A 25,117-nucleotide genomic window follows, 5' to 3' on the forward strand; every position below is an offset into this window, starting at 1 on the left:
GGTTGTTAATAAAGGCAAAATGAGGTTCTGAGCCATAGAAAGACCAGGCTGGATGGTTCCATGCTTTGTCTCCTGGCTGTACCTTCTTCGTTTCCCATTTATTGATTTCATCCATTAAAGAAATCCATGAAGGCAGTTATCTATGCCACACTCACTACGGTATTCCAAGAACTCAAATGCCTGTTGAGCGAATGAATAAAACACATAACAGGAAGGCCACTATACTTGGCCCTGACCAATTACAAATTTAGTTTTCACAAAGTTTCGGGACATCCAGCACACCACAACTCTGGTGCACAACAAACTACCCCAAAGTTAGTGGTTTAAAATACCTTATTAAGGCCCCGCCCTATGGCCAAGTCATTAAAGTTCCATGCACTCTGCTATGGCAGCCCAGGTTTACAGGTTCAAGACCTGGGTGCAGACCTACTCCACTCACCAGCCATGCTGTGGAAGTGTCCCACATACAAAAAAGAGAGGAAGATTGGCACAGATGTTAGCTCAGGGCTAATCTTCCTCAAGGCCAAAAAAGAGGATTGGCAGCAATGTCAGCTCAGGACAAAATCTTCCACAGCAAAAAATAAAATAAAAATAAAATACCTTATTCTTTCTCCCAATTCTGAATTCAGCTGGGTAGTTCTGCTCCATGTGTTATCTGCTGGTGCTGGACTATTCAAGATAGCCTCTTCCCTCACATGTCTGGTGCTGCTGGCATGGCTGGCACAGCTTGATGTTTGGCTAGAAATCTCTCTCCACCTCATTTCTCCAGTAGAATCACCAGACCTCTTTACACTGTGGCTCAGAGTTCCAAGAGGACAAGCCCCAATGTGCATGTGCTTATCAAGCCTCTGCTTGATGACGTCCCATGGACCAAATCACACTGGCCCAATCAGTGTGGAAGGGGACTAAAAAAGAGTGCAAATACCAGATGTGGCTCCTTGGGGGCCACCAGTGTTAACTGCCTACTCAATCTTGTGATCCTAAGGCAGATAATCAAAGTCATGACGCTTCATTTTACCAATAAAGAATCAGACTCAGAGGTTCAATCATTTGCCCAGGATTACATGTCTAAACGGTAAATGGAAAAAAATGTATCAATCCATGCTATCAATCTTTGCAAGTGGCAGTAAGTCAAAGGTTCATTACGGCCTTAGTTACTATGTCTCCTTGCCCTCTACTTACCTTCAAACTACTATTCTATCTTTGTTCCCTTTCCTGATTCTCAGTAGCCAACTGTGGGCAACTTTGAATATCTGTGCTCAGGAAGATAACTGTGAAGATAATCCAAAATGGAAGGTGTTTTGTAGCATTATCTAGTGAGTACCAGATATTTATGAATAATATGGTATGCTCCAGAAACTCCTAACATTTCAAAGAAAATAAAGCTGCCTTATAATGAAACTAAAAGACCTGTGAATATAAGAGGAATATCCTCTACTGTTCCCATCTTCACCAGAATGACAACATGGCAGCCTGTAGTAAACCAACTCTCTCTCTCTAAGCCTGCTGTATTTTTAGTTCTCTCCTTCCCCAGAAGGAAGGAAATGGTTGAGTCAAAGAATTAAGTCACTAGGAACTTGTGAGAAAGATCTACCACAAGTGTACGCAAATTTACAGTATCAAGAAACTGTTTCCAATACCAATTGAGGCTTGAGGCATTTATTTAAAAATATATTCATATATACATCCACTTGACATTATTACATTTTAACATTCATCAAAAATTAAAGAGTTTTTAAGAATTTTTCAAAGTCCCGTACTGAGGCTTTGGCAATCTCTTCACAAAATATTTCATCAGGCATAGATACCAGTTTGTCCAAAGAGATATAGTTAGGTTTTGCTGGATCATACTGTGCTCTTCCTAAATAGGTAAGAAACAAATGTCTTTCTTTGACTTTAAACAACCTTGTATTAAATATCTAGAAAAGAAAAAAAAAAAGTTTTAAAAAAAACATCGTGCACTGAAAGATGATTAGAATGTTTATTTGGCTAAAAATTTTAATAGGCTAACAATTACAAAGTATTCACCACATGCTCAGTAACTATGATAAATGCCACAGGGTTTAAATCCTATGGGTTCTGCTAAGAAGTTATTATTAAAAAGGGACTCAAAACTAACCAACATAACAATTATAAAATAATTAAGGACTACACTGTAGGCAAAGAACACTGACTAATCCAGAGAGAGAGGGGAGAGGCTGTTACAGGAAATCCTCAGGCGCCCCTCCAAGCCTACTTAACCAGAAGCTTTGAGGGGGGCCCCACAAGTCCCCCAGGCGATTCTGACGCCTGCCAAGTTTGAGAACCAAAGTTGGAGATCAACATCTATGGCATCAAAAGATTTATAAGATTTCATACGCTGTGAAGCTTCCATACTTTTTTTTAAATTCCTGCTGCTGCCTCTCTCTGACTAGTATCAACATGAAGTGAACCTGGCCACTAGGGGAGCAATTAGGGAAAGTACGTTTTACCTGTCTCAGAGGTAAAACTCCCAAGGAGGAGAGTGAGTGCCAGCAACTTTAAAAAGGAAGCAGGCTGAGTCCCTACAGCCAGCCACAAGACAGAAGGAAGAAGTGGGAGACCTGGCCACACTTGAAATAGAGCCCTGAAGCCGAAGAGACATCTGTGAGGCTCCCCGGCAAGGCCCAAGTGAACTGCATTCAGTACTAGTTCTCAGTTCCTTCCCTTGGCTGTATTTCAGAGGCACTGGGAACACCTGACAGGGCACATGTGAACTACATTCAGTACTAGTTCTCAGTTCCTTCCCTTGGCTGTATTTCAGAGGCACTGGGAACACCTGACAGGGCACATGTGAACTACATTCAGTACTAGTTCTCAGTTCCTTCCCTTGGCTGTATTTCAGAGGCACTGGGAACACCTGACAGGGCACATGTGAACTACATTCAGTACTAGTTCTCAGTTCCTTCCCTTGGCTGTATTTCAGAGGCACTGGGAACACCTGACAGGGCACATGACCTCTAGGAGCCTTTCCTATGTTTGAGTAGAAACAAAATAATAAGAGATCATTTGGAGAGGACATTTTGAAAAACAATTGTTGAAAACTAAAGTTCTTTGAAAACAGTGACCAAAAAAAGTATAATGTGCTAACTCAACATACGATTGGCTTTCTGTGGGAACAAAACATCTTTTTCTCTCTCTCTGCAAAAACAAATTACATGCTGTTCTGCCTTCATTTTGGCAACTAAATTTCCATTACTACATTATTACTTCTCATAAAGATGTAAAAAGCTTTTAGACGTATTTCTTTAGAAGTATGCCTATGCAATAACTCTTGGCTTAGAAAAGTATCATACAACCTACAGACAAGACCACAAATGACTCAGAAGCTCCCAAACTATTATTAATTTCCTAAATGTAATAATACTGAGAAGCATTTATACAGCTTATGATATTATATTACTTCTCCAATGGTTCAAAGTGACTTTATTACCAGAGATTTGTGTGCTCTTTTAAGTCCAAATACCAAAGCTCAGATTGAGTTTTTCTTTTTTCGTTTGTTTGTTGACCACAAGGGGCCATTTTGCCATTGTCAGAAAAATTTCATCCTGTTAATGATCCATTAAATTCTCAGGCATAAAAAAAACACCCTGGCCTGAGAATTACTGATCCTCTTTTGTCCTAGGGTGGACTCCAGCTCTGCATTCAGACACCCGCAGTCAGAGGAGAAACAAGGTGTTAGGGGATTCTGAATATAACTTCTTTCCTTAACTAGTGATTTCCTCATGTGCATTACCCTGTTTTCGTTATCCTTTACCTCCCAGGATTGCTGCTTTGATGACTAAACTAGCCAGTTCTTAAGTTATAATTGTTTCCCTCTTTTTAATTAATCATAAACATGTGCCAACCAGAACTGCTATTTGCCTGAGAAAATTAGTTTCACACCACTGAATTTTTTAAGCACCAGCCAAAAATTTAAAGTCTGTATCAGTTTCCTGGCAGTCCTACTGTCAGTTAATGTATTTTTCCATTAATGAGTTGTATTTTTCAGCAATACCACCCAGACTCCTAGGAGTCAGAGAATCTCCATATGGAAGCTACAGTTCTACCACAGACTTCCCAGAAGCTAGGGTTTGGGGTGCCTAAAATCTGTGATTTTAAACAAGTGATTTTGATGCATCTGGTCAAGTTTATAGTTTCCTCTATTTGGAAAGTTTCTGTCCATCTTTGAGACCCCACTCATCCTACTGATAACTCAAATTTCACTTAGAGTGGCAGCATATCCTAGTTGAGAACATGGGTTTTTAAGCTCAACTGCCAGAGTTCTGACCTTGGTCTGCCCCGTGTCACCAGGGGAACCTTGGACAAGTTACTCAATCTCTTTATGCTTACTCTCTTCATTTGTAAAATAGGGATAATAACAGTACCAACCTCATATAGTTGTTGTGAAGATTAAATGAATTAATACAAGGAAGTGAAGACAGAGCTGGCACATAGTAAGCACTCAATAGCTGTTATTATTTTTACAGATTTTCCTACCTCTTCTAAATTAAATAGCTCTATAAGACATCTGGTTAAGACTCTAACATTATATAAAGCAATTACATTTTTAAAACCTTCCTTCCACACCAGATTACAAGTTCCACAAGAAAGACCATGTCTGACTGATTTTTGTATCCCTAAATCAGACTCTCCTATCATGCTCTACTGTCACTGAATTATCTACCAACCCAGGGGAAAACTAATTTTTATGCTTTTAGTTAAAGATTACTTACTTTACAACTGTTCTATAAGCCAAATTTGCACCACTGCAGGCTTCTAACATTTTATAATGAATATATATGCATTTGATGAAACAGAAAAATTCTCTATAAAGGGACTATTCACAGTGAAGTATGACAGGTAAATAATGCTATTTGTAAAGGAAGTGTACCAAAAGCCATCTAGTTCTGAGAGTTATATTAAAGTCATATTTCTTTTGCCCATTTTTACATCAAGAATGTAAGCACATGGAGTAGAGGGATCACTTTAATGAAATTCGATCTTTCACTTATCCACTGAATACTTACCAAGGGTCTGTCTATTCACATGGCCAACAGCAAAGAAGGATGGCATCCTTTGTTCAACACGTATTTATCTAGGGCCTACGAACTGCCCAGTATAGTTCCAGGCACTGGGATTTCAGCAGGGTATAAACCCGACAAGATCTCTGCTTTCAAAGAGTTAACACTCTTGTGAACAAGCAAATAATGTCACTCACTAGCTAAAGAACAGGAAAGTCTAATTAGCTTAGAAACTATAATTATGGCTTTGGCATGATGGCAAACTGGAGCTGTTTTATGCTTTGGTAGGAGATCATTAAATATGGCTTAACTAATGGATTTAGATAGACCATAAGTAAAAAGTATATGTAGAATTGAAAGGACCTTTAAAGGCAGTGATCTATTCCAAATTTAAATGGAGAAAAACACAAAGGAGAATACGTTAGATTCCAAAGGACATAACAAGAAATAGGTAAAAACTACAGGGAAGGAGATTCATCACCAGAGATATGCATGTGTGCCTTAGAAGTTGTAAACTTTTCACAAGTGATCCCTCTACTCCATTTGCTAGATGTCTTGATAAAAAGATGGGCAAAATAAAGATGACCTTAATACAACTCTCAGAGCTAGACTGCATTCAGTCCAATTCCTTCATAAATAGCAAGGAACTTTCACAAGTGAACAGCAATATGCACCTAGAGAGCAGCTCCAAATGAAGGGCAATGCGGCTCCTGCAGAGAGTTGTGCACTCCTTACCTGCGGGAACCTGACAATGACATGGTGAGGAATGCTCATCACATTGTGAACGTAGTCAAAAGTCTCAGTGAGTTTCCTTTTATTTGCAGTTAACATCTTTGGGATTTTGGTGATCATATGTTGAATTTCATTAAGTTTAAAACCTAGCTCAAGATGATAAACCTAAAAGAAAGTAGAATTGTTATGAATCATGAATAGAAATAGTTATTTTGGTATATGCCAGAGGACACATTGATTCTTTTAAAATTTAAAATAAGAACATTAAAATCTAGAGATAAAGCTATGCCAATGCCCTCAAGGGAGCATAGCTTCCTGCTTCGGGGGCAAACTGAATTTCAGACCCTTCTCCTGAGAATGAGCTACTCACAGCATGGTGATCACCATGAAGATCACCAAAAGGAGCTATCATAATTATGAGATAGAATAAAGGTGGACATGGGAGGCCTGGTCAGGTTATCTGTATGGACCCTACACCACACAGACCAGCAGTAAGATTTTCAAAGTGCTTTTTGAGCCTCTGCTCCCAAGCACACTCATATACATGTTATCTGGAAAAACTACATGTCAAATTTCCAGACTGAGATGATAAAACTAAACACCCAAATGTGGGTTAGGTCCTCTGTGTACATTCATAGAAACCTATGGCTCCCCCATTAATCCATTGCTCTTATCACTCTGCATGCTATCCCCCAACAAGACTGTAAGCTCCATGAGAGCAGGGACTATCTCCCCAGCATGGTGTGTGGGCAGGTGCTCAATAAAAACTTCTTCAACAACTGAATATGAAACACTTTAAGCACCTCAGAAAATAGGTCTTATATAATAATTTCAAATACTACTACAGCTCTGTATACTAACTAGTCAGCTGCCCTGGCTCTACACTATTCTCTCTTGGAGGTAGGACAGTATCGAGTGTCTAGTATGTTCTGTGATAGAACTAGAGCTGGCAACTGGCACAGGTTCTAAGGAGAGCAATGTGCTGGCCACTACTCTCTTCACAGAAATCTTTTGGATCCAGCCTCCAAAAGGCACCTCCCCGCTACGGAGGAATCTGACATAGACACAGACTCTCATACTGGGCAACAGAAGCAGTTTCCAGGTACCACCCAGATACCTAATCTATTACTCTAGGATTATGGGTATCAATGTCTGCAAGGTAATTTACTCATGTACCATCTGGTCCACATGTGAAAATATTATTAACTAAAATAAACTGCTTGCTAGATATTTATTATATCATTTCCTATGTCCATCATTTTAGAAATAACTTCTTTTATAATCCAGTTTTCTCTAAGATGACAGAAGCAAAATGTATCCCCTTCAGAAGACTTAAACATTTAAAGAAAGAAGCTGATTTCTCAAAAGCCTGAAGTCATTCTACCTTCATATTTTCTTTCACGGGCTCCAGACTTCCAGTTAGCAGCCTTGGGAGACGAACCACCAGATCTCGAGTCTAGAGTCATAAAAGAAATTATCAGTACTACATATGAATATGCAACTATTTTGGAAAATCAAGGCATTACTAGGAATACAAAACCAAAATTTCAAATATGACCTGTCAGAGAAATGCTAGGAATAACAGAAATATACAAACATAATACTGTTTGAGGAAAAACAAATACTGAAAACAAAACTTCAGGAACCAATTTGCTGGAAAATTATATAATGATACAGCTATATGCTTAACCTAGCAGGTAATTCATCTTGTTCAGAAAATACCAGGCATTTACAGAATTCATATGGGCCACACATCCATTAGAAACATGAGATTTAAGTGTTACTAAATGTAGCTGATATGGAAATAGACAATTCTCTCCTTTTCTTTACCTTCTTCACAGTAAGTTGAAGTTCTTTCTGAAAAAATCCCAATCTGTTGTCCAATCTTTCCACTGAAAAACTCAGCAAAAATGGTGCCTTTCTGACCATCTGTGCAATATCTGCCTTACTGAAATTTTTTGATTGTAGATAAGCCACTCTAGAGAAACAAACAAAATACATATGATAAACATTTACTAGTGTCATGCTATTTTCCAAAGTAACAACTGTTTTTAAAAAGGCTCCCACACCAAAAAAAAAGATAAGTTAAACATTCTACAATAATGTAATAATGGCCAAAACATGGTTAAAACAAAACAAGCATCCATCCAACTCTAGAATGGTTTCCATTTATACTTGGAAACAGAATATAATTCTGAAATCCACCAACAGATAGATTCCCTTTTCAGTGAATCTGACTTATTACTTGGTAGAAAAAAATGAAATAGCTTCTGTTTAACAATTTTTTTTGCTAAGAACAGAAAACATACACATTTAAAAAATAAGAGATTCAGAACTTGTTTTACAAAGAAAGATCCTCAAGCATGGCTGAAACTAAGAGAGAAATTATTTTAGTACATATACTGAGTATGTATTTTCATAAATAATTCTTACTATAGTCTTTCAAGATGTTATTCTGTTAACAACTAAGAAATTTCCTAAGTTTGTGGGAACCAAAATAAGATAGTAAAATATAGAAAGTTTGACAATAAAATAACATTATTTTTAAAAATTTATAAACATAGTAAAAAGCAGTTTTATTAAATGCCTAAAATATACCAGAACATTATCTTGTCTAATTCTCACCAGAAAAAACAAGAACAAACCTGTGAGCCAGGTAAATTTTCCACGTTACACTTGAAGAAACATAGATTCAGAGAAGTTAAATGACTTGTCTTAGACCACCAATGACTTAGGCCACCAGATTAATGCCAAAGCTGAGATCTGAACTCAGGCATGCCTACACCTAATGCCAATGATGTTTCTCTACCATATATCAGAACTTATATTTTCTACTCAAATGACTATTACTCCTTTAAAGCAGTCCCTTAGAGGCCATGAGAGAAAAAACTGATAAATTTAACTACATAAAAATTCAAAATGCAAGGCAAAAAAACACCAAAGTCAAAGACAAGTGACAATCTAGGAAAAATATTTATGACATGTCACAGAGAAAGAACTAATTTTGTTAATATACAAAAGAATACTTACAAAAATAAAAGGGCCCAACTAAAAAATGGCAAAGAACAGATATAATTTAAAGAAAAGGAAATGTAAATAGAAATTTGAAATATGGAAAGATCCTCCAAACATCTGATGCTCCAAACATCATTTCCAAAACAACGAGGCATTAGCTTTATCTATAAAATGAACTGAAACCATAAAATGTGATAGCACCGTATTAGTGAAGATAATAGGGAAATTGGCACTTCTGTACACTACTGGTGGGAGTGTTAACTGGAAAACAACCTATACGCAGGACAATTTGCCGATATCTATTAAAACTGCAATGCACATATCCTTTGACGTAGCAATTCTGCTTCTAGAAAACTGTCCTACAGAGATCCACCCATATGTGTGAAATGACGTAGTGTATACAAGGAGAGTCACTGTAGTCTCGTTGTGATAGTAAAGACTGGAAACTGCCACGTGTTTATTAATAGGGGACTAGATAGATCTACAAATGAACTATTCTAGCTTAAAAAGAAAAGGAAGCACCGACAAGAAAGACTCTCCAAGATATAGTTAAAGAAAGAAAGTGGGGTACAGAATGGTATGTGTCAATGCTACCAATTCTATGTATGTGTGTTAACGTATAAGTGTGTACAAAGATATACATATATGCTTGTGTATGATAAAACATTCTTGGGAGGTTGAACAAAAACTTGATAATAGTAGCTGCCTCCAGAGATGAGTCTTGGAAGGTTGATGAGGGACAGGAATAAGTAGGCAAAAAAAAGGATTATTTTTTTTTTTCATTTTTTTTGGTGGCAGCAAGGGTCAATATCTGATTCAAACATTATCAAGGGGCTGGCCCCGTGGCCAAGTGGTTAAGTTCATGTGCTCCGCTTCAGTGGCCCAGGGTTTCACTGGTTCAGATCCTGGGCGCAGACCTAGCACCACTCATCAGGCTATGCTGCGGCAGTGTCCCACATAGCACAACCAAAAGAACCTACAACTAGAATATACAGCTATGTACTAGGCGGCTTTGAGGAGAAGAAGAAGAAAAGAAAGGAACTTGCTATCCTTCTTTAGTGGGCGGGACATTTTGGAACACACTGGAAAAGGGAGCCTATGTGATGGGCTTAACCCACTTAACCTAAACTGGCCACACAACATTGAGGGGCACCACCAGGGGAAGGGAGAGCAAGAGGAAGCAAAAAAAACATTATCAAAACTGTTGTCTACATTGTGATCACTTTTCTTCTTCTTCTTTTTTTTGGTGAGGAAGACTGGCCCTGAACTAACATCTGTTGTCAATCTTCCTCGTTTTTTGCTTGAGGAAGACTGGCCCTGAGCTAATATCTGTGCCAATCTTCCTCTATTTTGTATGTGGGCTGCAGCCACAGCATGACTTGACGACCAGTGCGTAGGTCTGCACCCGGGATCTGAACCTGTGAATCCTGGGACGCCAAAGCAGAGCACGTGAACTTAACCGCTACACCACTGGGCCAGCCCTCATTTTTCTAAGAAAACATTAAGATATAAGGCCCAACCAAAAAAATATTTAAATAATTTAAATGCAGATTATTCATTTGAAAATTCTTAGAAAGAATCAAATAACTTTTTTATACATTTAAAATTTTCCTCATTAAAAAGAAAACAAGTATATAAAATCAGTGTTGTTACAGAAATTCTAGAAAATAAAACTGTTGTATATAGCAGAGCCAGAAGCTAAGTTCAACTAAATGAAGATTATCATATCCTTGCTTCTTCCAGTAGAAGCTTATTTGTCACTGTATATCCTTTTGAGTACATGTGGATAAATTACCTATTAAACAAGTCCAAGTAATTTAAGAAATGTTTCACAGTTTAATTTACCAGTCAGCCAGGCTTAAAAACCATTACACTACGAGAATATCCTTATGATATTATTCCTTAGTCGTCAGGAGCATGTGTGATCTTGAACAAGTAACTTAAGCTCCTTTTAAGCTTAAGTTGGCTTCCCAGAATTAAATGTAGGGAGACGATACGGTGTAGTAGCCAGGACTCCGAGTTAGACTAACTGGTTTGAATCCAGCTCTGCCACTTACACTAGTGGTGTAGTATTGGGCAATTATTTAACCTCTTTGTGCTTCCCCTGTAAAATGGGGATACTAATAATAATGGTGCAGTAGGCAGCCTCTGAAATGGCCCCCAGTGATCCCCACCTCCTAGTATGCATGCTTCCTAGCAATAAACCTTGAGCAACTAGGGCGAGTTGGTGTCTGAATCGGAGGGAACAGTGTTCCTGACTAAGGAGGAGCAGAGCTGGATGTGTCAGATTGAGTTTACTAAAATCATTCTTTCTCTTCCTTGTATTGTAATAGCTTATCTACATTAGACCAATCCGTAAGTCTCATGAAGGGACACAGCATGTTCATCTTACATGGTTCAAGTCTAGCTCAGTGCCTTGCAGATATAAAAGGGCTCAAATTGTTCAATTAAGAAATGCAGTTTTTTGTTTTGTTTTCTCTTAATTCAGATTCAAGGCATTAGACTCTGATGGTTCAAGGAACTGCAAAGCTCTCCGAAATGTAGTGAGGCTCAAAGTTAGTGTGAGACTAGTCTGGGGAGAGAAGACTAGAGGCCGAACAATTAGGAGACTGTTAATCTTCTGTTACTTTACTTACTGTTAGTGCAGTAATCTTCATGTGAAATGATGGCGGCCCAAGGAAAGTATTCAAAGTGAAGATTAAGGGAAATGCTTTGACTGATTTGAGAGAGAGAAAAATAGAACTGATAGGCCTTCATGATTAATTAGATGTGGACGCTAAAAGAAGAGAAGCCAAAGTTAATGCCAACATTTCTGATTTGGGCAACAGAGTGAACAGTGCCCCCATTCAGTGAATCTGGAAATACAGAGAAGAAGTGATTTAGGCAAGAGGTGGGGATGATGATGGATTCGAAATGTGAACTTAGGGACAGGGACTCTGTTTTGTTCTCTGAGGTGCTCCCAATGCCTAGCAGGATTCTATCTCACAGATCAATACTATCTCACTGTATTGATTCTCACAGATTCAATAAATTCTTTGAATGTTGAATGAAGTACAAAGATGTTTATGGAAGTGCTATTTAAAGAAGAAAAAAAGGAACAACGAAAATAGCCAACTTACAGAAATGATTAAGCAAATTGTACAATAATTTGCCAAGAAAATGTCAAATGACTACCATCTAAAATTGGTCAGAAAAAAACAAAGTTCAGGCTTTCATAACTTTAAGTGCACTCTCAGATAATTCTGCCCCTTTTTAATGGAGTTTTTAAAAAGCTCATTCCAGTTTCTGAAGAGAAACAGTTAAGTACTGACTCAGCAATAAGTTGAAAGCAAAAAAAATAATGGGTAGTGAAATAAGAGTTTTAGATAAATATTGATCAAAGGTCCATAACAAGAAAATAACATTCATGTTCATTATCTCAGTAGATCATGTGCAGCTGAGACTTAAAAAATAACTTTCACACACATTTCCTCCATAACTGTTTCTTTGGTTATGTGAGAATCATTCTAAAAGCCCTACCTGGTCTTAAGATTTTCAAGGTCTTCAGAGAAAATAGCATAGTTTTTAGTCAGGAATGTTCCCAGTTGGTTATCCTCTATACCCAAATCTTTAAGAAACAGGAGTATTTGCTTAATGTCTTTTTCAAAATCCAGTCTCAGAAGGAGGTTGGCTGCATCTGGCTGTTTTTCTATCTTGGACAAATCCAATCCTATAATAAATTACAAACACGGTTTGAAAATAACTGCTTAGCTCAGTCATTAAACTTGATACAGAGAAACAAGAAATTACTGATGGAGATCAACAACCTATCTATGGGAGAACTGAGATTGGCCAATAGAAACTTCTAAATACCTTTAAACTAAATTGGTTGAAGGAAGAAAAATAAAGTGAAAATGTAGTATTTATTTCAAAGCCATGTATAGAGGAAAACAGTGCATTTCGGGCTAAATTTCCACCCAAAACAAATGCACTGTCACCCTGGCCTAGGATCATCATCTTTATCCAAGGTTTCGTGAACACTGTTTGAAGGATGCTTATGAGCCCCTAATGTTCTCCATGGTAATTGCTTGACTGGTAATTCTGCAGGGTAACAAACTCTATGAATAAATTATTTTCTTTGAAGTTAATCATTTTCTTAGTTATAAGCATTATTTTTAAAATATGCTCATAATCCCCTCCATAGGGGGAATAAAAATGACCCTCTGTCTTACTCATTACTCACTGTAATATCCAGGTGTTTAGCACAGAGACAAGTACCTTGAAGGAGTTCAAGAAATGTCTGCATGAGAAGGGGGAACATATGCAGCCCTCAGGTGCACAACAAAGCAGAAAGTACACACTCTGTAACCTTCACCTATCCTTAGAATCTTAGGTGATCTAAGTAAATGAGACAAGGGACAGGAGAGAGAAAGAAGGGGAGAAAGCAAGTTGTTTTTAAGTATTCTTTGGTTATGGATATAATTAGATGTCAACATTAATTAGGCAGGGAATCAAAGTAACCTGTAATTCAAAATTCTCATTAAAACTGAGCATTTAATGCTCTCATTTTTTCCTTTTATCTGATTAAAATAACAAATTAAACAAGGATAGGAAAGGTCTATTCCTTATTTTGAGAATAAACATTCAAAGATAATGTAAAACCAAGTTTAGACTTAAAATTTTCTATTCTTAAAAATATTCTTCTGGTTAAAAACAACTCTCAAACTGATTTCTAGATGCAACTTTACAGTCTTAAATATAAAAGCAATGAAATAAAAACATTTTTAATGGTGTCCATGACCAGAAAAATAAATAATAATTCCATATACTATTAGAACACGTGCACACATACACAATAAAGACCAGAAACAAATCCAGGATGAACTAAAAATTTAGCATATCAAATAAATGGGCAAAAGATGGACTATTCACTAAAATATAATGGGGCCACTAGCCCCATTATTTGGAAAAAAATTGAGAATTCCTTCTAGTCTATGCAGAAACTGATACATAATAATGTACACCTGAAATTACACAATGTTATAAACCAATATGACCTCAATAAAGTTAAAAAATTTTCTAAAAATTCATTCTATATCTAATACAAAAATTTCAAATTGATTAAGAATTTAAACGTGCACTAACTCTAAAACTACTAGAAGAAAACACAGAATTTAAATACTATTATTTTGACCACATAAAATATACAACCTATGCCTGGCTTTCTGTATAATATATATTTGTATAGAAAAAGGTCTGGAAAGCTTCTCAACAAATTGGTAAGGTGGTTACCTTTGGAAAGTAGAGCTGGAGATGTAGAGAGGGTGAGTTCTTTGTCTTGTGATATTTGTACTTTTAACAACTAGATTTCATTCTTTTGTAACTTAAAAATAATATTCCTAGAAAAATAAATTATTGGATAGATGGATAAATAAATAAGATAGAAACTAGTTTCAAAAATCTGTGATAAGTGGGGGAAGGGATGTTTTAAAAATAACATAAAGGGTTCAGACTTCAAATTTAACTAAATATTACAGCTTACATGTGCTGAAGTGCCTTGCTCAGCATGAGCTGTCACACCCTGACTGTGCTGAAACAAAAATCCTGAAAAGCTGCTTTTTAACAGCCGTAGGAGGGCAGAATCTCATCAGGAGAGCACACTGCTGTCAGCACAAATCACTTCAGCTTACTCACAATTTCATTAACTTGAAAAAATAGTCACTGAATGCCTACTGTAGACCAGGCACTTCGGGTAGGCTCCGGGGATATAAAAAACTAATAACGCATGATTCTACCTTCTGGGTGACCACGGTCTAAGTTGGCTTTATCCCAGCAGTCCAGCAACTACAAACATTACCACCATATTCCGTTATGGTTACACGTATTTAGTGTATCAATTAGGGATCTGGCAGGCAACAGAAACTGCCCCAGAAAATTCAAATAAAAAGGACTTCAATAAAGGGACTCTATACGCAGGTGTGAGCAGAGTTAAGGGAACAAAGAAGGGCACCCGCCCCAGTCCTAAAGGGACAAGGAGGGAAAAAGTACTACCCGAACTCAGAGGGAGCTGGAAGCTAGAGAGAAAGGACTGCTCAGCAGGAGCAGCTGCGATGGAGTGAGGCAGTTGCATGACCCAAAGCAAGGAGGGAACAGGGAAGAAATACTCCCACCTGCCCTCCCTCTCCTCCTGTAGGTACCTCCCACTAGCTGATGCTGCCCAGAAGGCAGCTGGCAAAGGAGCCCTAGTGCAGAGAGGTCAGACTCCCGGGATGTAGAACAGGCAGGGAAAGGCAGAAAACAGAGAAGAACCAGGACATTTGAGTCCTCAAAAATACTGTCTGACAATGCAATCGTGGCTCCTCTAAGGCACTGTCATTTCAGTTACTTCTCAGACCAGCATGCAGATGAAGGAATGGCTGAAACATATTCCAAAGCTCTAAGAGTACTGTAAATTATTTAAAGATAAGGACCATGTCTTACGTTTATCTTCTCACCATAGCACTTCTTATCACAAGGCGAGGAAAGCTGTTCCAAAAGGAAGGTGGCTGCCTCCCCTGTTTGCAGATGTCCTCTGTCTCACTCCCTTGGGCCCAGAGAACACTATGTGTATCTCTTATGTGGGACCTATCACTTTACCTTTCATCCTGCATTCCAGCAGTTATTCTTATGTATGTTTATGCGGATGCTTCTGAAGACTTGAAGCCTTCTTGAGAACAAAGGGCATTCCCTATACATTTGGGTGACTTTCCCAGGGACAGATGAGTAAACAATTATAATAGTGTTATTAGTGCTAGGATGCAAGTTAGCCGGGGTTGATGTGAGAACCCAGAGGAGGGTCACTCTGTTTGGAGGGTCAGAAAAGACATGTTAGAAGTTACTTGAACTTGAGTTAAGTTCTCCAGTTATCAGAGCTGGCCAACCAAAGGAGGGAAGTGGCAAGTAGTGAAGCTAAAAAGGTAAACAGGGGCCAGACCATGAAGGACTCTGATGCCATGGAGACACTGTGAAGGATCTCAAGTAGGTCACTGACCTAGTCAGATTTGCATTTTAGAAAGAGTACAACATTACCAAGATTATCGGGCAATACTGCTGACAAAAATACTATCAAGTTAGGAAACTCCTAACTTTTCAGCAAAAAATGAGGACCTAAACTAAGGCAGTGACTGGAGAATGAGAAAAGCTGATGGATTTGAGGGATAATCCCTTACCTATCCTGTTCCTCTTGATCCTCCGAGGGAAAAGAGGTTCATTATCTGGGAAAATCAAGTAAGAGCAGTGCCAGACCCAGAGATAATGGGAAAAGCAGAAGTTTGCAATAAGTTGCTAGACTGAAAATAAGAGGACTAAATAGAAGTTTGCAGTGTGATCCTCTGGCTGCCTTTAACTGTCCATATCCAAGTGCATCCTACATCCTACCAGTCAACAAGCTAAGATAATCACGGAGCAGACCTAGAGAGAAACCATCCAAATCAAGATGACAGCGATCTCCAGGAGGAAGATGAGGAGGTAGTAAAGAAATGGAACTAATATATCGTCTGATAGGGTTAACTGTAGAAAACACCATCCTGAGAGGCCACTGGAAGGTGTGGGAAAATTTAGCTCTAGGAACAACAACAACAACAAAATAATCAAATAAAAAACAAGGCAATTATTAACTCTGGAAAATGAAAAGTTGTACAGGAAGGAAAACAATTATAGTATACTTCCTGGAGAACAGCGAGCAATATTTAGTCATAATGGCATCACTAATAATTTATCTAAAAATTGTTAATATAACTACATTGGGAGAATTAAAGACAATAGGGGAAAAGAATGTGTGTACATACAAGAGATCAACTGATGTCTAAAACTAATGAACCAAGCAAAAGCACTATAAACAATCAGAGTTTAAATAAACACCTAGAGGTTAAATACAAACAGAGCCATCAAAGGAGACACCTCCAGGAAATGGGATGCAAAGTTGGGAAGAAGCAGGGGGTACAGTTTTTCACTAGAAGTCTTTTCTACACTATTTGTCTTCTACTTATGTATATGTACTACTTTGATAAAGTTTAAAAATGCTAATTTAGAGGCCAGCCCCGTGACACAGTGGTTAAGTTCGCACGTTCCGCTTCGGCGGCCCGGGGTTCGCCAGTTCACATCCTAGGTGCAGACATGGCACCGTTTGGCAAGCCATGCTGTGGTAGGCGTCCCACATATAAAGTAGAAGAAGATGGGCACGGATGTGAGCTCAGGGCCAGTCTTTCTCAGCGAAAAGAGGAGGATTGGCAGCAGTTAGCTTAGGGCTAATCTTCCTCAAAAAAAAAAAAAAAGAAAAAAGCTAATTTAAAAAGGCAAAAAAATAAGTGAAGGGTACACTCAAAAAGTACCTGTAGATTAACTCACTTACCTAGAAGCACTAAGTTCTGCAGAGTCTCAGAATGATCCACATAGTCTCGAAGAGTGAATGAAACTGGGGGCAATGGGGGGGCTGCAATGATCTGCACAGCCTCCTCCTCGGAAACTGGCTGCAGTGGAGACAGCAGAGGCAAATCGTCCAGTCCTTTAAAGCCAGCCACGTGGAAAGAGAGAAGCAAGTTAGCTCTCCATTCTGTACACCGAAAGCTATTTCTACCAAGACAGGCTCTTCCCTACTTTGCTTCTTTTTAAATCTTGGGATCACTTCAGAATTAAACATTTAAGAAGTCCAAATATTTTCTACCTCCTAAGAGGTAAGCTTAAGACTATTACAGATCAACTACTGTTCCTCCAAAATAAGAAATCTGTTGATAAATTTCTACTCTATAAGGAAGAGTCCTGTACAAAATTCCTTTCCTTTTCTTCACTTTTAATCGGTAAGAATGCTAAAGACCAAGTGACCTTCAAGTACATTTTGAGAAAGAGATTGAGTCTACCATAGCTTGTTAACTTAGCCAAAAGTACAACATATTCTACCAGCCTGAATTGTATGGGTTAAAGTCGTAACATCCTGAAATGTCTTTGTCTTCATCCAATCCCCTCTCATCCAAGTTATCAAATATGTCTTTAAGAAGACTTCCATGATTCTATTTCTACCTCCTGTAGTCATTCGGTAAGTGACCCTCTCTAGTACAGCCTTGATTCTGAGATTTTGTTGTTTTGTTTGTTTTTTCTTAATCAAACACAGTATGGAAGACACTGGGAACTGCAACCTACCTTACTCAGGATTGTGATTTTTCTGTCCTATTTTTTGCCTCTAATCACTACCCTTTCTCATTTCTTATTGCCAGCCTCTCCTCCCTGCCTCCCTCTCTCCAGCTTGCTTTCTTTCATATTCTATTTAACCCAATATTATCTAATTTGCAGTGAAATAATCCTTGCATAGGAATATTCCTACAATAGAAAGCACAGAAGTGAGAGGAATGACTAAAAGGTAACACAAGAGAGCTTCTAGGGGTCATATAACTGTTCTATTTGTTGACTGTGGTGGTTGTTACACAACTAACTGCCTATGTCAAAATTCACAGAACTGTATACCAAAAAAGGAAGATTTTTACTTGACGTAAATGATACTCTAAGAAACCTAATTACCACCAGAAAAAAATTTTTTACAGAATCTAAATAATAAAGTATTTAGATGCAAACATTATATATATAGGTATAAAATAATCTTATATACACTAACCTACACACTTTTTTTCTTAGTCGGTAAAATAAAGATATAACAGAAGTAAACGATTAGAACTGACATTGTTCTTTTTCTTGCCTGGTACAAAGTATGACTTGAAACGGGCTAACAGAATGTAAACAGGTAGGTTGTTCAAACTACCAGAATGGGGCAAAGGGGACTTTTTTGAAAGCTCAGAATTACCTTCTAGAGACAGCTCAGAATCAAAGTTGGGTGTCTTTTGTGTCTTCTGCGACTGTTCATTCACGGAAGGAAGCAGAGTGCTTCGGGCAGAATTACTCTCTTGCCTACCGGAGTTGGCCGACTGGCAACCACTCCACATGGAGGAAGTCCTGTAAGTCTTAAATCCCCACTGGAGAAAGAAATTGTCAGAGGACATCTGAGGCTGAGCAGAAAAGCCACACAACAGAGTTTTCCCAGCCCTCTGAGAGCACTGTCTGAGTTGTGGAGCAGTAATGACGCTAATCAATTTAATTGAGTTGAACCATCTGGGTATCTGTTGGGCTGATAGGGCCATTTTTCTTAAAGTAGCCTACAAAGGAAAAATATAATTGTCAAAAATGAGAAACTTACTTTACTTAAATGTTTAAAACAGTATTCAAACAACAAAAAGATAAACTAGAATTTTTTCCTAATTAAAAGGTGTTTAATAAATTTAGATGACAAAGTAGTCAGATATTTCTTAAACACAGGAAAAGCCAAAAACAAGGTAGTCTCAGTTACAAACCGAAAGTCAGGAACTTCTAAACTGGAAAAATAAAGATATGCTTTACAATTTACAAGCAAAAAGCAAAATCACTAGTATAAGAAAAACACTTAAAAATCTGTAAATGTTCAAATTACAGCTGAACCCAATAATCTGTTAATTTAATAATTTACAGAAAATAAGGTGATGCAATTCAGTGTTCTTGAAATTTGGTTTGAAGGAGGTTTAAGAAGCAGACTGCTGATCAAAATAACACTGAATTATTCAAATCCATTTTATGTGTATACATTAGACACAAAAAAACAGGAAGACATCTATTTTGTCTTAAATGAATCACTGAAATATTATTATTGCTATCTAGAAGGTTGTTTCTTGCTTATCCTCAGGGCTGAACACAATTGTTTACTTCACAGATAAAGCTGTTCCTCAAAAGGGAATTGAACAAAACAAGTTTTGTCAAATTCTGTTTGACTGCAGAAAAAAAGAGAAAGAAAAGCCTTCAAAAACAAAAAAAGGTCAAAATGAAGTCACAGAAACGCATAAGCAACCAGCAATGAATTCATGTATACTATCACTGAAAAAGCAATTGTTTTTAAAAAGATTTTTTTTTTTTTTTTTTAAAGATTTTATTTTTTCCTTTTTCTCCCCAAAGCCCCCGGTACATAGTTGTATATTCTTCGTTGTGGGGTTCTTCTAGTTGTGGTATGTGGGACGCTGCCTCAGCATGGCTCCATGAGCAGTGCCATGTCCGCGCCCAGGATTCGAACCAACGAAACACTGGGCCACCTGCAGCGGAGCGCGCGAACTTAACCACTCGGCCACGGGGCCAGCCCCTTAAAAAGACTTTTTAATCAAGAAAGGCTGTCGTTACTTTAAACTCCAGGAATATGAAGGAATTTTACATTTAGCCAGCTTAAATAAAAAGGTAAATTTGATGTATATAATTTTACTGTAAATAAGATAATCCATATAAAACACAGCATGGAGTCCAGCATATGGAAATGCTCAACAAATGTTAGCCATTATTATTATTGATTACACAACCAAATATAAATGAATTCTGCTGAATTAATTGTTGCATACAACTTTTTGCTTTGGTTTTTCTCCATACTGGAATTCAGCTTGTTTTATGTTCTGAATTAGGCCAAATTCTTTAGGGTCTAACCTCCTCTTGGAGATATGTAGCTTAGGGAGCCTCCTGAAAGAGATTTATAAAAGTGGAAGTCTCACTGTTATTCTGAACTGATTTTAGAAAGGCAATAGGTATTCACAATAGTTTCGTGGGATAGGTGATTTTTGTTAAATTTTGGTAGAAAATGAGCCTCCAAATCTGTCAAGTTTTCCCTCAAACCTACAACATTCATTCTCTGCACACCAAAGTCACAGGTCACTAAATTGGAAGCCAGAAAACCTCAGTTATGCTACCTTGACAAGACTAAGTTTCTTGAGTGGGCTAGCACAATGACTGGCCCACGATGGGGCTTCAATAACCATTCCTTAAATAACCATTTTTTAAAAAGGTTACGGGTACAATTAGATAATTCCTAAGGTCCCTATCGGCTCTAAAACGTTTTGACTTCTAAGTTCATCTAGCATTTTGTCGTACTTCAAAGCAAACTCCTGAAATCCCAAATTCACTCTGAAGCTTTTCCAGGCTCAATACTCCTCCCACATCAGACAGATTGCCTTTGGAATTCAATCCATATTCATTAAAAGACTTTTATGCATACAACTGTTTATCCTTGTATTTTTATTTACAAGCGCACTATCTTCTCTGCATCACCATTTCATTGCTGTGTGTACCTCTTAACAACTGGTTAACGGTTCGTTCACGAAAGCACGGCTGGGTCTCATCTCTGGATCCACCCACTCAGCAACTATTCCCCCTTAGCCCAGAGCCTTGCACTGCCCCAAAGTTTGTAGAACGGAAACGATTCCATTGCAACAATGGTTAACTCATTTGCCTACACGGTATTCAAAAGCGGGTTAGGTATGCACAGATGTGTATAGAAGCCCTACGTAGTGATGTCTTCTAACACGACTCTTTCATCAGGAAGATAAAAGAAAAAAGTCTTAATTCATAAGTCCATTGAAATGTCATATACCAGTTCTCAACTGTGTGCTTTACTACTTGGCTAGGAATATGAATTAGCATTGAAATACTGTTTTTAGAGAGTTCAAGATTTCTACCTCTGTACGGCTGATAAATGAAAGCAGGAGCTGAAAAGGGGGTGGGAGGATGGCTTCGTAATAAGGGGCCTCTCATCTACCGCTCGCCGCCCTCCCGAGGCCAGTTTACTCCATTTCAGTTCCCCACACGGAACTTCCGCAGGAAGACAGCTGACACGGCGGACCTCCTTCCGCGTCCTCCGCAAAGCGCGCTAATAAACCCGCGGGGTCGCGTTTTCGTCTCGTCAGTCAGGGAAAAAATAAAACAAAATGAGTCACCCCGATTGGGCCGCGAAGACCGAAAGGCCATGAGGCTCGGGGGAGCGGCCTGGACGCAGGTGGACGCGGACCCGAACCCCAGTCGCGAGCGCGCCCCCCGCGCTCCGGCGGCTCCGGCTTTACCTGTGGCGAGGCCTGTGCCTGGCGGTCTCTCTCGCGGCAGCTGCGGGGCTGACACGCCCGCGCGGAGTGTCCGGCCGCGCTGCACAGCCGCTCGTCTGCCGGCCCGGCCGGCGCGGCGGCGCTTCCTAGCCCACGTGGGCTGCGGCCGGAGTGGGCGAGACCATCTGCGGGGCCGCGCGGGAGGAGACAGGGCGGCTTGCGGCGGAAAGAGCAGGCCAGGGGGCACGGCTTCGCTTCTCCTGCTTGCCGCTTCCCTCAGACCTCGTCCTCTTGGCATCTAAAGACACCGTGAGACCATAGGGAGTCCTCTCCCAGGACGCCAACTAGGGCACGGCCGGCGGCGTCCCCTGCCCGAGGCCGCGTTGGTGGCGCCGCAACCCCGCCTTCCCGCGCCCGTCCTTCCCTGGGCGCCCAGGCTTTGCTCCGCGCCAGACCCGTCCCCGCCGCCCGGCCTCCTCTCCTCCGTCTGCGGCTCGTCATCTCTGGGGTCCCAGCCTCCACGGGCCGGGACCACTGCCGCCGCTGCAGGACGGGGAGGCGGGCCATGGCGTCCTGCGTGGGGAGCAGGACCCTGAGCAAAGATGATGTGAACTACAAGATGCATTTCCGGATGATCAACGAACAGCAAGTGGAGGACATCACCATCGACTTCTTCTACCGGCCGCACACCATCACCCTGCTCAGCTTCACCATCGTCAGCCTCATGTACTTCGCCTTCACCAGGTGTGACGGCCAGGGTGCGCGGGGGTCGCGATCTTGGGCGAAGGGAAAGGGCGGGCGGGAGGTGGTGGCGGGGAGCGTGGCCCGGTGTGGCTTCTGGGTGAGGAAGCGGGCTAGCTGCTCCAGGCACACACTCGCAGACCCGCTGCCCAAGCAGCTCCTCCAGCGGCCCAGTGTCTCCCAGCACACCCAGCTTCCTCCCCTACAGCTCCTCTGGACTAGCGTTCGCCCCTACCCCCCAGGCCCTAGCCCTGCGATACTAACTCTCCCATACATCGTCTCGGGCCACATCAGGAGCACTCGCGGGTCACCCAGCACGCTCGTCACCCCATGCCCCCGAACTCAGCATCGCCCCGCACACACATCACGACACGGCCCCCTCCTCTCCAGCCCCCGTCCCTACCCGGAACACCGCATGAATCATCTTGGATGCACCACTTTCCGCACATAGCACCACACAGAAAACACCCCAGTCCACAGCGTCTACATGCACCCTACACAGGCCCAGGACACAACCCAGACCCCTTCCACTGGAACTCCTCCGGTATTCAGCACTACTTGCAACGCACAAAATGCACATGGGAGGTGCACCACACAGTCTTTCCCATGCAGCACCTCCTGTATACACTGCACACAAATCATCTGGCATTACCCTTCCCCCAGCCTCAAACACGACCATCTATACCACAGCACAACCTGCCGCTATAGACACGCATCACAGCGGACCTTTCTCCTTCCAGCACAGCCAGTATCCATCACCTCTTGTGTACATTGCTGCACAGACACCAACCCACCACACATCACACTGTGCACACCCTGCCCTGTTCATCACCTAACATACATGCTGAAATGAGAGATCGTCAGGCAGTTGTAATGGTGCCTGGTGCGTAGTAAACACGATGGAAGTGTTCAACAAATAAAACACATAAACTTTACAATATAACACAACTCTCCTATCCCACTGAAAACATTCACACACACATACAAACACATGCTCAAGGCACTTCTAATATGTATCTACTTACGCATAGGAGCTACCCAGCCTGACTCTTGACCCACACGTCATGCAACTCTACCTCACTGAACGTGTGGCCCCTCAACCCCAGCCCAGGGAATGGATTCATCCCTGATTCATAATGATACACATGGTTCCATAATGATGCCATGGTTCCTACTTACAAGGATTTATATTTTCTGAGTGAACCTCTAAAGAAAGAAAAAGCATGCCTTCCATTCCATTATGGCTTAAAAGACCAATCCAGAGAACTATAGTTTTGGAGCCAGACTGTTGGTTTCAAGACTAGCTGTGTGTCCTTGGTTAAGTTACTTAACCTTTCTCAGAGTCTCAGGGTCCACACCTGTAAAATAGGAATAAAGTATGTACTTATCTCATACGGAGTTATGAAGATTAAAAGAACATGTATGAATGCACTTGGCAGAGTACCTGTTGCACAATTAATGTGAGTTACTTCTCTCCCAGTATTTTTATCTGATAATCAATGGTTCACAGTCTATGTCAGCAGAAAACGTACAGGAGTATATTGGGTGATCACAAGCATTGGGGGAATTTCTGGCATTTAGCAGGTGGCGGTTAAGGATGCTAAATGTATCACAATGCATGGGACAGCATTGTACAACAAAGAATGAATTGTCCCCTATACACACGCATGTTCACATACACACACACAGAAGTGCCATTGGTGCCTCCCTTGGGAATCACTGCAGTTTTCATATTTTCATAAAACCGGTAATATCCTCTCACATCACACTTGTTTCTCACCTCCATAGTTCATTTGACTCTTGGGTCTTATTTGGTAAGTGTTTATCTATCTGCATGAATCTACCTAAAGCTATGAAGCATATGTAGCAATTACTTACTGTTAACTGAGGAATACAGCTAGTATTTTTGTAAAGTCTTCTGCTAATGCTGTGCAGTGAGATACGATCTTTCCACAGTATCCAACCAAGAACGTATGTGTAGCTTTGGAGAGAAATCAGTCTTGTCCCTAGTTTTCATTACCCTCAAATACTTCATCATATCATCTGATTTTACCACTTAATTTTTGTGTGGCCGTTTAATTTTGCTAAGCCTCCGTTTCCTTATCTGTAGGTAAAATGAAAATATCTAGTAATACCTCATAGGATTGTCTGTCATGAGGGTTCAGTTCATTTTTGTAGATAATCTGTGTTTAGCTTGGAGCATGACAAATAGTAAGTGCTCAATAAACATTGGCTATTGTCATTGTTACATCATTTCATTGTATTCTAATGTCTTCTAAATTATATTTGGCATTAAGTGAGGACGTAGTATGCTCTATAATTGAGACAAAGCAAAGGCTTTGGAAAAATGGACATTGCTTTGCTTGGATAACGTACATGCCTGTTTCATCTTAACTTTAGTTTAGCTTCATCTCATATGTGGGTTGGCGATAGTGGAATTAGTGCGGAAATTTCTTTGGAAATTAGAAAAGTAATTATGGTATTTTATTTTAAATAATGAGAAGCAAGAATGAGCAGTGTGTTTTAAACTTTTATCTTTAATATTATTTCATGCCCTTTCAGAGGAGATCTCTCTTCCTCTTTTCTAATACAGAAAGTCACATTCTTTTGGAATTTCCCTTTTACAGCATATTCTGCCAAAGCAGTTGATAAATTGCAGCAGTGATAGTATAAGAAATGATTTGAATTTTAATAGCTTGTCAAAAGTGATAGGCATAATCTAAACCT

General features: G+C 39.8%; 2 protein-coding genes across 6 annotated transcripts in view; one reads left to right on the forward strand and one right to left on the reverse strand.

The window, feature by feature from the left end:
• Positions 1-1,643: 1,643 nt before the first annotated feature.
• MTERF3 (mitochondrial transcription termination factor 3) lies at positions 1,644-21,798 on the reverse strand. Of its 3 annotated transcripts, XM_070631787.1 has the most exons (10): positions 21,671-21,790; positions 18,577-18,925; positions 17,137-17,289; positions 14,040-14,146; positions 13,026-13,145; positions 12,288-12,477; positions 7,584-7,731; positions 7,138-7,209; positions 5,757-5,918; positions 1,644-1,919 (listed from the first exon to the last, which is right to left on the reverse strand). In XM_070631787.1, the coding sequence occupies exons 5-10, from the start codon at positions 13,066-13,068 to the stop codon at positions 1,725-1,727; spliced, it is 810 nt and encodes a 269-aa protein (XP_070487888.1). In that variant the 5' UTR covers positions 13,069-13,145; positions 14,040-14,146; positions 17,137-17,289; positions 18,577-18,925; positions 21,671-21,790; the 3' UTR covers positions 1,644-1,724. The 3 variants fall into 3 exon arrangements, with proteins under 3 accessions (XP_070487888.1, XP_070487889.1, XP_008524696.2); XM_070631788.1 differs by lacking the exon at positions 14,040-14,146; XM_008526474.2 differs by lacking the exons at positions 13,026-13,145; positions 14,040-14,146 and having other exon boundaries at positions 21,671-21,798.
• PTDSS1 (phosphatidylserine synthase 1) overlaps positions 21,786-25,117 on the forward strand; it is a 66,819-nt gene continuing 63,487 nt past the window's right edge. For all 3 annotated transcript variants that reach the window (XR_545919.2, XM_008526470.2, XM_070631786.1), the window contains exon 1: positions 21,786-22,393. Coding sequence is in view for 1 of the 3 variants with exons in the window: in XM_008526470.2 (XP_008524692.1) it covers positions 22,215-22,393 (179 nt within the window). In the remaining 2 variants the exon portion in view is untranslated. The remainder of the gene's footprint in view (positions 22,394-25,117) is intronic.

Source organism: Equus przewalskii, chromosome 8 (assembly GCF_037783145.1).
Source record: "Equus przewalskii isolate Varuska chromosome 8, EquPr2, whole genome shotgun sequence".
Lineage (NCBI taxonomy): Eukaryota > Metazoa > Chordata > Mammalia > Perissodactyla > Equidae > Equus > Equus przewalskii.

Bases quoted from the DNA above. Each gene is read 5' to 3' on its own strand.
- MTERF3 (XM_008526474.2), bottom strand. From the start codon at position 18,910: ATGGCCCTATCAGCCCAACAGATACCCAGATGGTTCAACTCAATTAAA. The intron at 12,478-17,136 runs GTAAGTGAGTTA...AATTTATTATAG, and splicing joins GCAGAACTTAGTGCTTCTAG to GATTGGATTTGTCCAAGATA. The intron at 7,732-12,287 runs GTAGGGCTTTTA...TTGTTTCTCTAG, and splicing joins CTTGAAAATCTTAAGACCAG to AGTGGCTTATCTACAATCAA.